Consider the following 14,196-nt stretch of genomic DNA (forward strand, 5'->3'; position numbering starts at 1 on the left):
AACGAAAATATTAAATACATGTAAATATTTTTTTATTTTTTACAATATACGTAATAGGTAAAACAGAATTTAAAAAATTAAGGATAATTACAAAACAATGAAATACATATTAACAGTAAAAATAGTAAACAAAAAATCCCACAAAGGCATGGCCATATACCACTCATTTTCTCAAATTGAACGGTTTGGGTGGGTAGGAAGAAATTCCCTAAAAGCAATATGCCCACCTTTATTCATGTGTATGTAAACTGTTGGTATATAAAGCGTTATGACAATTAAAAAATTTTAAAAATATGCACCCGCTGTATTTCTCTTTTCCTGGATCATATTTACGTAGGGTAAAGCTAACAAAGAGTGCGCACTATCAAAGAGTACGCATTTCGATTTATTCGAAACACGTTTCCAAAGTTAAGAACACTGCAATTTTAATTGGTTATTAAATAGTTTTGATCTAAAAATAAATAGTTCGTTACAAGACTGGGAGGCCTACTATAATAGCAAGAATGAGTATTATTTTATTCTGTTTAGTATTCACTGAAATTTTTTAAGTGAATTTATTTTTGTCACTGGATGTCATTTTATAAATTACTTTGATTGTTACAATATTTGAGTTTGTCCAAATGTTTGTAGACAAAAAACTGGAATTTACCCCCTCAGGAGTCATTGAGATTAACAAATAATACATGAAATGTAAAAGCAAATACAATCAAAGTAAGAAATTACAACAAGGATGGAGGATACTTTAAAAAAGGGAACATGGAAGTATAGGCATTGACAGGACTTATAACTTGTCATTGGCTGGTTTAAGTGGCCACTTTAAACACAGTGGCTCACTTCACTAAAATTAACAAATGGAAGAATTTATGAAATAAAAACATAGGCAAAATGGTGAATGTTACAGTGTGTAAAGTGGCCACTAAACCAATCAATGACAAGTCATAAGCCCTTCTTTAAGGTATTCTCGATCCCTGTTGTAATTTGTTACTTTGATTGTATTTGCTTGTACATTTCATTTATTATTTTATTGGATTACAAGCTTTCAAAATTGAATGTCAAGTAGACGAAAGTAAGCATTTTCGACATCCTATTCTGTTTGCGTTTAATCGAGGGAATAAAGTTCCAAAAGCTGCTCGCGATATTTGCGCAGTTTACGGTGAAGATGCTATGAATGAAAGGACAGCTCGTCGATGGTCTTAAAGGACGATTAAGGATGGCGGTATTTAGTCATGTAATTGCAATTTATCCGTTTAGACAGTTTTAAGGTGGTTTAAAGTGGATCTTCATTAATAATATGTTTTAAGCGGTCCTCATCGAAGTCTTCGAAACGTAAAAAGCATCGACGAGCTGTCATTTCATTCCTAGCATCTTCACCGTACACGTACTCGTACACAGTACACTGTACACTGCCGCAGTTATTGCGAGCAGCTTTGGAGAAGGAGGTGACGAAAGCCCTCACTTTTGTGTTTGGTTTTCCGTTATATATCAATAATATATGAAACGTAAAAGCCAGCATAATATCTTGCAGAGCAGAAAATTATAAAAAGCCCTGTTAGTGCATAGATTCCCACATTCCTTAATAATTCATTCATCTCGGTTGAGATATCTACCAAAGTTATTCCCTTCGTCTAAAAATTACAAAAAAATCATATTTCTTTACGATCAAGCCGTGAAAATAACAAAACCTTAACACTTTGAGCACCGGCCGAATACACATAGAATTTACCCTGTGGCCGGCCCATTTCTGTGAAATTTCATGCTTTGTGAAAGGTTTCTTAAAAGTGTCATAATTATTAAAGTACAAGGTTGAATCATTCGAAATTTCTCTTATTTATTTTCAACAATTTAATAATTCATTTTTGTATGATATTTTTGCCAACATTGGCCTTTATAAAGAGCCACATTGCAATGTTCGCACATATACAGGGTCTCATTCCTTTTTTTTGTGCTTTGTATCCCCGAGCCGTGTAAACACGTGATGATGATGCGTTGTGTCCCTGTGGTTTACCAGCTGCGAAAAAGTACTAATAAAAGTCAATAGATGTCAATAAAATACACTTTTTAGACAGCTGGGAAACCACGTTAAAACACGGAACCGGGACACAACGCGTGGTTATATAATCGCGTGATTACACGGCTCCGGGATACAAATTGTTAAAACCACCCACAATACATAATGATAATATGATATAATGATATGCGGAAAAAAGTGTTGACACTCATTTTTAAATAAATTTTTTCATATTTTTCCATCCGTGTGGGGAAACTTCCCAATGTAATAAAGATTTTACTCCCCCGATTTAATAAGGATTCTCCAGCCTACCGATTCTTCCCTCTTCAATACGAAGATTTGTAAAGAAGAATTTTAATATGTCAGTCCGTTTAGTATATTTCAATCAAGATTTTTGCGCTTCGTAGCGTGGAATATAATATATATTAGTAAGATAACATTAATTTATTATATAAATAAAAGACGCGTGATACTTTAATCCACAAATTTGGAATATCCAGTTACCGGTTTCATCGCTTTCGCGACATCTTCGCGATTAATATCTTTATTAAGGAGTTTAATGTATTTATACAAAACAGAGGTAAGGATAGATAATTCAAAATTATATAATCTTTATTTTTGTTTAAGTAAATTAATTTTAGTGTATTTTATTACATCTTATATGTTCTTATTTTCTCTTTTCTTTTCTTAAAAAAAAAATAAAAAAATAGTTTCTTATGTTTAACTTAATTATATTTCTTAAACTCAATCTTAATTATTATCTTTCACTAAACTTAACCTTTATTATTACTTAAATTGATTTTACAAACTTATTTTATATACTTTATGAAAGATGGTGGAGTTCTATAATTGAGTATATATAAAGAATGTTAGTAATACTTACTTTTAAAAAATATGTATTTTATGTATCATTGTTGAACTTCCAAATAAATCATTTTAAAAATATATGAAATGAAATTAAATAATGGTAATTTTATCTTAAGGATCATTATCATTTTTTTTGGTTAACTAATGAGATGATATAATGCTATTTTAATGAGTTGAAGTATTCTATTTTTATTTTCAGTTTTTTTTATTTTTTAATACTTAAACGTATTAAAGTAGCATTATATAAACTCATTAGATAACTTTAAAAAAATCGATAATGATCCTTTTGATAAAAATAACTTTATTTAATTTACTTTCATATAATTTTGAATTATCTATCCTTACCTCAGTTTTGTAAAAATACATTGAACTCCTTAATAAGATACTAGTCTCGAAGATGTCGCGAAAGCGATGAAACCGGTGATTGGATATTCCAGATATTCCAAATTTGTGGATTAAAGTCTTTTATTTATACAATAAATTACAATGAACTTCCATCAAGAATTTTCACTTACAAACTTAAATGTTTAAGATAACATTATTCCAATTAAACACATACACATTACTATTTTAAAAACGTTTCCAAGCAAAATAAAATATTTTTACATCAACGAGCTATACAGCACTCGCAATAATGTTAATGTTCTTAAATTGACCTATTGGAGAGGAATGAAGAGTACGTTTTGTGTGTAGAATAAAACTAGAATCCTGGGAAAGTGCTTTAGACTATCGATGGCTACACTGGAAAAAATCCGGAAAGGGGAAATAGAGTTTAAGATTCTTAATGAAAACAGAATTGTTGGCAAACAATTCGAGAACTAAACGACAGCAACGATAGTATTTGATTCTTAAATTTACTGAGATTAACCAATATAAAATAAATTATAAGAGTTACAGAAACTTATAAGATATGGATGTTAAATGAAATGCAGAACGGTAAATGCTACATACTCGTACAAATAAAATTGGACAATTTACGTACCGCCATTTTTTTTGGCCGCCATTCTGTAATTTGGCCTTCTGACCTGTTATAATGCTAAGAAAAAACGTCGTACACTTTATATATTGATCACTTTAACAATGTTAGAGACTTGAATATGCTTACACTATTATATATTCTCAAAAAAAGGCTCATTTTCATTGAGATTCTCTTCTACTCAAAATACTGTCCTGAACATTCTGAATAACCGGATCAATGAGAAATTTTTTAATTACAATTTACAATAGACCTCATTTATATTTTAAATAGGCTTCTGTGATAAAAAGTGTCCACTTCAGAGCGATTATAAACTGCAATAAATCTTAATTTAAGTAAAAAATTGCTCGCTTGAACATGATTTTCATATGACTTTGGACAATTACCAAGACGATATGCTTAACTTTTATCTGTATTTACCTACCGAGGTATTAAAAACCCCGCTTATTTGACATGTCGATACGTGCACTCGGGAAGATAGTAAAACAGATGGTAAAAATATAATTTAATTTTTGTTGTTTTTATGGTGGCAACGTTTATACGGCTGGATACTCTTATGTGTTAATAGGGCAGCATCTAGCCAGTCTAGCCACTGCATCTAGCCGTTCAGATTCAAAACTGATAGTTATGTCAAAATTCAATTCGACTTCAAAATTTACATCACGCTCTCATATTTTAAATAGGTTTTAAGAAAAAAACTGGGCACCTCAGAAAGATTAAAAAAAAATGTATTTAAAGCAATAACTGCTCAATAGAAAAAAAATAACATTATTAATGCATAGATATGTGTACCGTGAGGTACTAGACCCGTCGGTGCATACTGATGTATAGTACTTACCTTGAAACTTAAAGGTAGTGGATCGGTAGTGTATCTTCGTAACTGCTCTGGAGAATTTAACTATGACGTCATAATGAAGGTATGACACTTTGATGCGTAGGTATATGTACCGTGGCGTGCGCGTCCGCTTGTTACATATCGATATAGGTACCTACCTAAAAATTGAAAGAGGGGTCGGTAGTGCATCTTCGTAATCGCTTGACAAAATTTATCTTCAACTTTACCGTCATCGTGAAGATATGACGTCTTTAACTTCCCATTATAATCGCTACCCTGGAGTTTCTTAATAGTCAAAATAATTCAAAAGAATCTAATCATACACCAAAAACATTACAGCTCTCAAAATTTAATAGAAAGTGCTAATGATTTTACGAATGAGTATTTAAATATAAATTTTTAAAAAAGTCATTTTAAAAATAAAGAAATGCCTTTATAAATCCTAAATATTTATAAAACAATGAAAATAAACAAGATTTGATTTACATCGCATTCAATATAAAAATTTATCTAAAACAAACATTTTTCAATTGATTTGAAATATTCTTAAGGTTTCTATTTATTTTATTTATTTGGTACAGTGAGTTTTGAGACAGTTTTTTTATCTATGATGTTATTTGTATGACATTGTTAGTTAAATTTAATCATAAATCTCTTAAACCAGCTGATCAGGGGAGGTATTCTGAACGCTATAGCGCGCGTAGAAAATGCTGTTTTAGCGCGGATATACTTACTAAATACGCGCTGGCAAAGCCTTCTCTTCGCGCACGTCAACGTTCAGAATACCAGCCCTAAGGTCTGTACATAGCTAGACTACTCCATTCTCCTATTTCTGTTTTAGTGATGTTTGAAATTATATTTTTGGTTTATTTCTAGGAAGAGACGCAGAAATGCGGTTTTCTGCGTCACCGCGCGGGGGCGCCAGTGGCTGGGCAGAGTGGCTGCGCGCCATGCGCCTCGTGGCGAGGCTGCCCGCTGGGGTACCGCCTGACTTCCGCAGGAAGGTACACTCCTTCATCATCACTAAACTTATAATCCGTACATCGGAAAAGAGTTGGGAAAACTCAGTACAGTTGTATAGGGGAGAGCTAGGCATGATGACTTACATATGTAGTAAGCAAAATGGCTGATTGACCATTGACCATAATATTACGAATTTCATTTGGATTGTCCCTACAATCAGTCGGTGACAGCAAAAAAATGTTTGCCATTTGTTGTTGGTGATACCTTTTATGGGATTTTTCTTGAAAAAAAAGTGGTATTAAATAATTTTCGTCATGCAAACTGTTTATACAATAAGATGTTGCCCATTACGTAAAAGAAAAAGACTATTATTGTGCGTATAATGGAGAGTGGCGTATTGCAATAATGGGTTTTATTCATTTTTAATTAGTATAAAATAAAAATTACGAAAAAAGTACAAGGTGTTTTCAAACAACGCTACACAAACTAGAATTATGAATATGATTTTTGACTTCTTTCTTCAATACGTAGTATTTCTGATTAAACTCATTTCCCTTCATTTCATTAAAAAAGAGTATTTCTCCGTTAATGTAATGATATTGTGCTGCAGCTGTTTATAATTCTTGAATTAAGATGTTAGCAATAGTTCTAGGTCACATACTTACGTTTCGTGACGTAAAAAAACCACTATGTATATTATTTTATAGATTTTACGTAATCAATTATTTTTAAATGACGATTTTATACCTAGAACCCTGAATTTCCAAACATTTAGACAGTGGAAAAGGTACACTGTTATTTACATATTTTTTATAATAATTTTTGTATTTTTTTGACCGGTAAAATATTTGTTTTGAAAACACCATCCCACCCCATCCAATTATTCCATACTGTAATATGAATTGGGTTAATGCAAAAAAAATAAAAAAATTTCGATAGTTAATACTCGTATACGATATTTCTTAATCTAATAAATACATTTATAAGCTATCTCATTCTGCATATTTACAATATTTTTTAATTTTTCCTTCCATTTTATATATTTATCCATTATTACGTCCAGAATGATGACAATTTTGATTATTTATTTTATGTATAAGTTGTCTTTTTTAAAAACTGTTTGCAATTTTTTTTATCGTTATTTAATTATTTGAATACACGACGTATAAAAAATCTTTGAATTTATTGCCGATCCGTTCAGTAACATTATACAACCAGCATGTCGGTTTGTCTAAATTGAATAATAATATAGCATTTTGCTTTATCCTAAGGGAAGAATGAAACTTAAAAGGACTCCGTAAAAATATATTATCACATAATAGAATCTTCATTTGACCTACTAAACTTCTAAGTAAATAGTAGAACTTTTTTAAGTATTGTAATAGTTACCTTAAAGTTATGTATTAATTAGTAAATTGTACGTCGTATTACCTCAACCTTTTCTAAGATGGAATTATCTGGGCTAGAGTTTATGGAATATGTGCGTTTGAGGAGTTTTGACCTTCCACCCCCTACTATGTTGCCTCACGTGTCCGGCAAATAACTATAAAAAAACTAATCAATCGGCTTACGATTCGACAATAACCAATTCCAGAAAATAAATTGCACGATTATGAATAAGCTAATGACAAACTGCAAGGAGGTTGGGCATGTTTCCCGTCACAACGAATACATTATGATTATTGTGAAGAAAAAGCCGAACGAATATTGTAAATCCATATCCACAATTACCTATTTTAGACATCTTCAGCGTTGATCATGTCTCTTCGAATGCACAATGAATAAGTTAGAAATCAAGCTTAATTAATATTTGAAGCACTAATTTTGTAGTTTTCTGTGTTAAATACGTATACATATTATTTATGTTTAAAATATTTAGGAGGTGAAATTTTCCAAACCTCAAAATATGTCGCGCTTTTTAATAAAAGCATATTGATTAAGTCAAGTACATTAGTGTTGAAATTAATTCATAGTCTTATCAATATCAAAAGGTTTATGTCACCCGTGGGTAACATTTTCAATTAGGTCAGTATAAAATATACGTTAGCTCCATGTTACTTCAGGTTCACAATGAGGAAGTTCAGTAGTTTTTTTTATTTTTTTTTATTTGTTAATAGACTGTTAAACTAAGTAAAAAAAAATATTTTTTTAATTTTTATATATCGTATTATCGGCGCTACGATTTTTCAAAGTTTTGTATTTCTGAAATAACTCCGCGTGTAACGTCAGAGGTTCATTTCCGCTTATTCTGATTCAGTTCTTCCCATTGGTCCAGAAGCGACAAGCAGACCGGAAATCTTCCATAGCTCTCAGATCATAGGTTGATTCACATGAACCAGTGACGTCATTAAAAATAGTGCGTTTTTATCAAAATATTTTTTATTATTTTTTCTGTACATTTTCAAGAAACTTTGCACAATTTAATGCTCTAATTTTTACCCCACGTAAGAAAAAAAAAATGTTTCCAATTTCCCGTAGGGCTGAAGTTCCTCATTCGTCTGTTGATGCTATGCTTTCCACTCGACTGAATAAGCTATTGGGTACATGTATATTGTATGTTTGGGCTAGTCTACGAAACTTCAGAGGAACATTCCTCATGGCAAACTTAAAAAAATAAAAAAATCCAAAAACTTTTTTTTGAAAAAAACAATGATTACTATAATTTGAAAACGGGTAAAATCCATTATTTCTTGGACGAGCATTCCTTACCGTGTAAAAACCGTGTATATTAGGTATATCGTCGTTAGTTATTACTACTGATGTGCCGTTCCGGGAATGTTTCGCTTGGCGTGAATGTTCCCCGTAACTTTTTTAAATCCGGGAACGTTTCCGAGTAAGTTACCCTTTAAATTCCCAGTAAGTTCCCTAGCTCGTACGCTTCACTTAGCTACCCCGCGTAGGGCTAGTTTTACTGTCGCGAATATAAGCTACGTCTTAGGGTCAGTCGTTAAACCAGTGATACTTTGATTATTTTTTTTAAAAGAACAAATGTAATACTATTATCAAAGTAAAAAGGGGTTGGCGTGTCGATTTTTTTCTAAATAAGCAGTAAGTTTTTTGCGTTCAGCCGTTAATATTTCTTATTATACTGCCCGATTTCGGTAAGTATTTCATTATTATAGAAGTCTTAAAAAACTAAGTACACATTTTAGCCGCCAATATCATCTTATTCATGATAAAATAACTTATTTTTACCATTATTTTAAAACAGTTTTAAATATCTTGATTTTAGTACCTATTGAAAATTTTAAATACTCTCAAACGTATTTCGTTGTCGTCCCGTGGCTAGTGTCACGGATATACGAATCAGAGGCTCGAGGTTCGAATCCGACTCTACCACAACTTGATTTCTATTTTCTAATACAGCGCTATACACAACTCGTTTAAAATGGTCCTCAAAATTGAAATATATAGATAAATCTATAAAAACGCATATATATATAATTTTTTTTTAATATTTAAAAACACACAACAATATTCTGTATAGTATAGTGTACAGTGATCCACTTTTTGAAAAAATATATATAACTAGCTGAACCGTGTAGTATATTTGTCCTTGAATCTTGAATGTTGGGATATGATTATCAGTTATTATATTCGTAGCATCAAACCAAGTCTAACAAATTACGACAGGGATGAAGAATACCTTAAAGAAGGGAATATGGAAGTCTAGGCATTTACAGCTAAGCTGTCGGTGGACGACGAATATAATTTTTTATACTATCGTAAGAACGTAATAATAATTTTAAATTCCCAGCAGTGTTTCGGGAATGTTTCGGGAACATCCCGCTCTGGGAAGTTACGCTTTCGAAAATATCCGTGGCACATCATTGATTGTGACTACGCGTAATAACAACATACACATCGTACCTGAGCGATAAAAATGGCACAAGTCCTAAATCATTATTTTTAAAAGTAGTAGGTATGCAGAAATTCAATATTCCTAAATACATTTATTTCCTATCCAGCATGATTTCCAAAACTATAATTGTGGCTTTGAAAACAAAAATGTCAGTGTCATACCAATTTTTTTAATCCAAATTTAAGAAATAGTATTGCCAAGATAATCTATATACCATTGTTATTTATAAAAACATTTTAAATTAGTGTACAATTTTGCTTCTTTTTTTTTCGAAATTCGAGGCTTCGCTGTAAAAGACTGGTTATACATTTATGATTCAAAGTATTGTCCGCCACTAGCCATTACTTTCTCCCATTCTTCGGACAGCGTACGAATCCCGCGTTAAAAACACTGTTCATCTTTTGAAGCGATCCACGAATCGATACAATGTTTTACTTCATCATAAGACCGGAAGTGCTAGTCAGCCAGCCGTATGCCATTGATCGAAATAAGTAATAATCAGAGAAAGCAAGGCCTGGAATACACGGCGAGTGGGGTAGGACTTCCTATTTCGTCGTTTTCAAGTATGTGTTGACCATTTTTGCAACGTGGCACGGTGGTTCCGCGTCCATAGAGGAGCGGTCATATGCTTTTGCTGTTGTAATAAACATTCAAAGCATATGCTACTGTATTTAAAAAAAAATACTTTTTCATAAGAATGACTAATTTCAGAAAAGAACAACTCATTTTTATTGAAATATATAGTTTATTAGTTAAATAAAATAGGAAAAAAATGTAAAACAATGATGCTTAGTATAAACATATCAAAACATTATAATTTCTTAATATCGGTTTATTTAGTAGGTACACAAAAATTACATTTCGACACAAAAATGAGTAGTGAAAAAGTACAAATATTAAACTTAACGTACAAAAAAGCAACGGTTTATTAAAAATTTAATATAGGTGTTGTCATTTTATATAAATAAAAATTTCAGCACTTAATATTTACAAAAATCTGTATTTTAAACCTCTTCTCCCGCAAATGACGAGAATTCGGCTCGTCAACTGACATTATCAATCAAGAATAACTTTATGATGCAGACACTAATGTTTCTATGGGTTATGTTGACAGGATGCCCAAGTTTATTGCATCACGTGTATGATCTATTTATTTCGACCACTACTCATACTGAAATCTCGGGCTCGTGTAAAACTTCAACGCAGGAGCTAAATTGTATATTCAAATGAAATTTAAAACCTTGCCAAATGTCAAATAAACAAGAGTAGTTTAATGTATTATATTTGATTACAGAATATTACGTAGGTACTAGAAATTCCCTTTTGGGTAAAGACTACATCTGAATAATATATTGGTATTTTTGATTATTTTCGTGGGTTCTCTTTAAAGTATTTCATCCACAACCTATAAGCCACATAGATCATAAATATTAAAATAAAATTGAAAAAAAGGGACGACTTTTGTTTTTTTATTCCACAAAATCTCAGAGGATTATTTCTTATGGCGAAAATAAAACACACAAACCTTTCCCAGAAACCGAGTTCTCTTTGACATCCATTATTAGTGTTTTTAAGGAAGTTTATTTATTTTGACATTTATATAATCTAAATGGATAGAAACGTGAATGTTTTGTCTCCAAAAAATCAAAAATATATATTTTTTAAATATTATTATTTATATGGGTAACTTTTATCATGTAATTTTCATTATGTACTACCTCAAGGGCGATTTTCAAATGTGATTCTATTAATACTGATTTTACATTGACTTTTGTTTTTAAATAAGTAAGAGTCTTCAGTAGAAATATTTATTTTGTCATCGCATGCTAGGGATTTATTAAACGGACAAATGGGTTTTAAGGTTTTTCTGAAACCTTATTTTATGTTCACATTTTCACACAAAAGAAGTCTGTCGGTTAGTTCATCTGAAACGCATAGTTAATAAATGAAAGTAATTTATACATACCATTTAAGGGTTTTAAAATATATTTTTTAAATATTTTCGTACTATAAACAAAAGATATTAAAAATTAAATCAGGTCAGGGAAATCTATTTGCTTCTTCTGAAAAAACAACAAATGATAGCGCGTAGGATTCTATACCTCTGACGTTCAGTATTATAATCATTTTTTTAATTGTTGTTTCATTGAATGTTTTTTTTGCAACGTGTGGATTTAAAAAGAGGCCACAAGACATCTAAAACCGATTCGAGCTAGTGGAGGGAGAAATATATTTTAATGTTTCTGAACTGGCACTAGAGTAAGTCTGATCTCCTCACCCCCCATGTGATACTGCACTGACAATACCAATACAGTCGTCCCGTATGCACCACCGGGTGCAGATAAAGAAATAATGATATTGAGCCTTATGAGTATAATTTAGTTTTTTTATCATTTAAAGCATTCAAATTACCTATTTGAGGAGATATTAATATCTCTGTGGTAAGCCAACAATAATATAAAACTACTATATGCACCAATACATACTTATAAACGTTTCATTTGTCGATATGAAATTGGAAAACTGCAGCTGTTCTTATAGGAAATAGGTTAATTTCCTAGATTCTGATGCAACTAAATTGATTTAAAAATCCATTTTCCTGTTAATGAGAAAGTGCGCCTCTTCGGGAAATTGGAAATAAAAATGAAAATTCGCACGCGGCAAAAAATCAGAGCATTAAGTTGTTCGGCGAATTTTCTTTAAGATTTATTAAAAAAATAACACAAATGGTTTCAATATAAACAAACTAGTTCACTTAATATTACCGACAAGCCATATTAATTGGCTTCGTAAGTCCTGTAAAAAAAAAAAATTGAAAAATGTTTTAAAAATAACCAAAATGTAATATTGTATGTAAATAATAAATAAAATAATATGACGTCACTTGTTCTTCCGAATCAACCAATGATAAGGAGAGGTGAAATAGATTTCCGGTTTACGGTAAGTCAACTGGCGAATCAGCAGAACTCATCGAGAAGAAGGGGAAGAGAACTTAAGACGTCACACGCAAAGTAATTTAAAAAATACAAAACTTAGCGCGGATAATATGATACATAAAAAAAATTGTTTAATATTCTTTTAACAAATAAAAAAACATTTTACTTCCTCGTTAAATTATCGTTTTATGCGCAATGCATAAATACGAATATACACCATCGGGTTTCTGCAACAAGTGGGTAACTAACGTTTTACTAGTCGTGAAATATTACACTTTTAAATCTTTCACATCCCTACATCTATTACATCCCAAATCAACGATTTCAATAAAACTGTCATTTGGCAATAAATCCACCAATGTACAATACAAATTATGTCTTATACCCGCATGCAGAGACAAAACTTAAGGTGAGGAAAGTACATTCTAATTTCAAATGCAGAGAATAACCCGAAGGTGAAGACAATAGAATGTACTTTCCTCACCTTAAGGTTTGTCTCTGCATACGGGTATAACATGTTCAAATAAATAAATAAAAAATCACGTATTCCAGGAAACCAAATTAAATTGAATGATATATTTTTAAATAAATCCATTAGTTTTCTAAAAAATATGGAGTGAGAATACGTTTAAATTCATGAACACAATTTGTATTAAAAATATCGAATATTTGCTCAAATTGATTTCCATACCTATGTATCCTGGATATAGGTGAGACACTGTTTTAGTTTTATTTGCTTTTCCGTTGTGGAAATACCTTAAGGTTTTGTGTTATTTTATAAGGGTAACGACTAACGACTTCGTGCTGTTTTAAGTTGAGTTTTAAGATAGATGGACAAGGTCACGGGACCGCGCGGGTGTGGGGTGGGTGCGGTCGGGTCGGGGGGATTTCATGCGTAAATGTGTATCTACTTATTCCTTGGGAGATTACAATACGAGTAGGTAGAAGATCACTTAGTAATAATTAAAAAAAGTTATGTGTAACTATTATCTGCTCAAATTTAGTAACCTATTTTAGCGATTAGTAGTTATTATTTTCATAAGCTTAAAATAACAGAAAAAACTGTTTTAAGAATAGCGGGGCAAAGTCGTAGCCAAAAGCAGACAGAACCGAAGGGCATGTATGACAAGATGTATGAATGTGGATGAGGCTAGGATTGTATGCCAGGATAGACGTGTGTGGCGGTCCATTCTCTCTGCTTACCCCTACGGGGAAACGGCGTGATGGTAGTAGTAGTAGTAGTAGAAGTATTTTTTAAAAATCATAGAAAATAAAATTCTATTCCCAGGAATTACAACAAACTCATTTTGGGACAGAAAAAATATTTACATAAAGGTATGGTAATAATATAGTAATATAGCAACAAGTAATAATTTGTACATAAAATTTAAACAAGATAGCAAGTTAAGTATATAATGTAATGAAATTAAAACAAATAATAATAAAAATTAATCTTAAACATTTACATATAGTAAGAAAGAAATATCCGAGGAAAAAGAAGAACTTAAAACTTAATTTCACCTTAAACGTACCTCCTCAAGTAGTAATTTTGAAAATGAATATAGTCACTTCGTCAATATGACAGAAAAGTTTTTGGCGAAAAACCAGAAGCTTTTTTGCGCTTTTGTTGATTTGCAAAAAGCATTTGATCGAGTTGATAGGAAAAAATTATGGATGGTTCTATCGGAGTATGGAGTGAGTGACAACCTTGTCCGCGCTATTGCTTCTTTGTACAAAGATAGTGTAGCG

General features: G+C 31.4%; 1 protein-coding gene across 1 annotated transcript in view; it reads left to right on the plus strand.

Moving 5' to 3' along the window:
• LOC148282786 (TBC1 domain family member 30) overlaps positions 1 to 14,196 on the plus strand; it is a 32,224-nt gene that overhangs the window by 938 nt on the left and 17,090 nt on the right. The window contains exon 2 of the mRNA XM_088224542.1: positions 5,563 to 5,690. Within this exon, the coding sequence (XP_088080668.1) occupies positions 5,563 to 5,690 (128 nt within the window). The remainder of the gene's footprint in view (positions 1 to 5,562; positions 5,691 to 14,196) is intronic.

This window comes from Micrasema longulum, unplaced genomic scaffold (assembly GCF_059751315.1).
Source record: "Micrasema longulum isolate JH-2025_06_02 unplaced genomic scaffold, ASM5975131v1 h1tg000294l, whole genome shotgun sequence".
In the NCBI taxonomy this organism is placed as follows: domain Eukaryota; kingdom Metazoa; phylum Arthropoda; class Insecta; order Trichoptera; family Brachycentridae; genus Micrasema; species Micrasema longulum.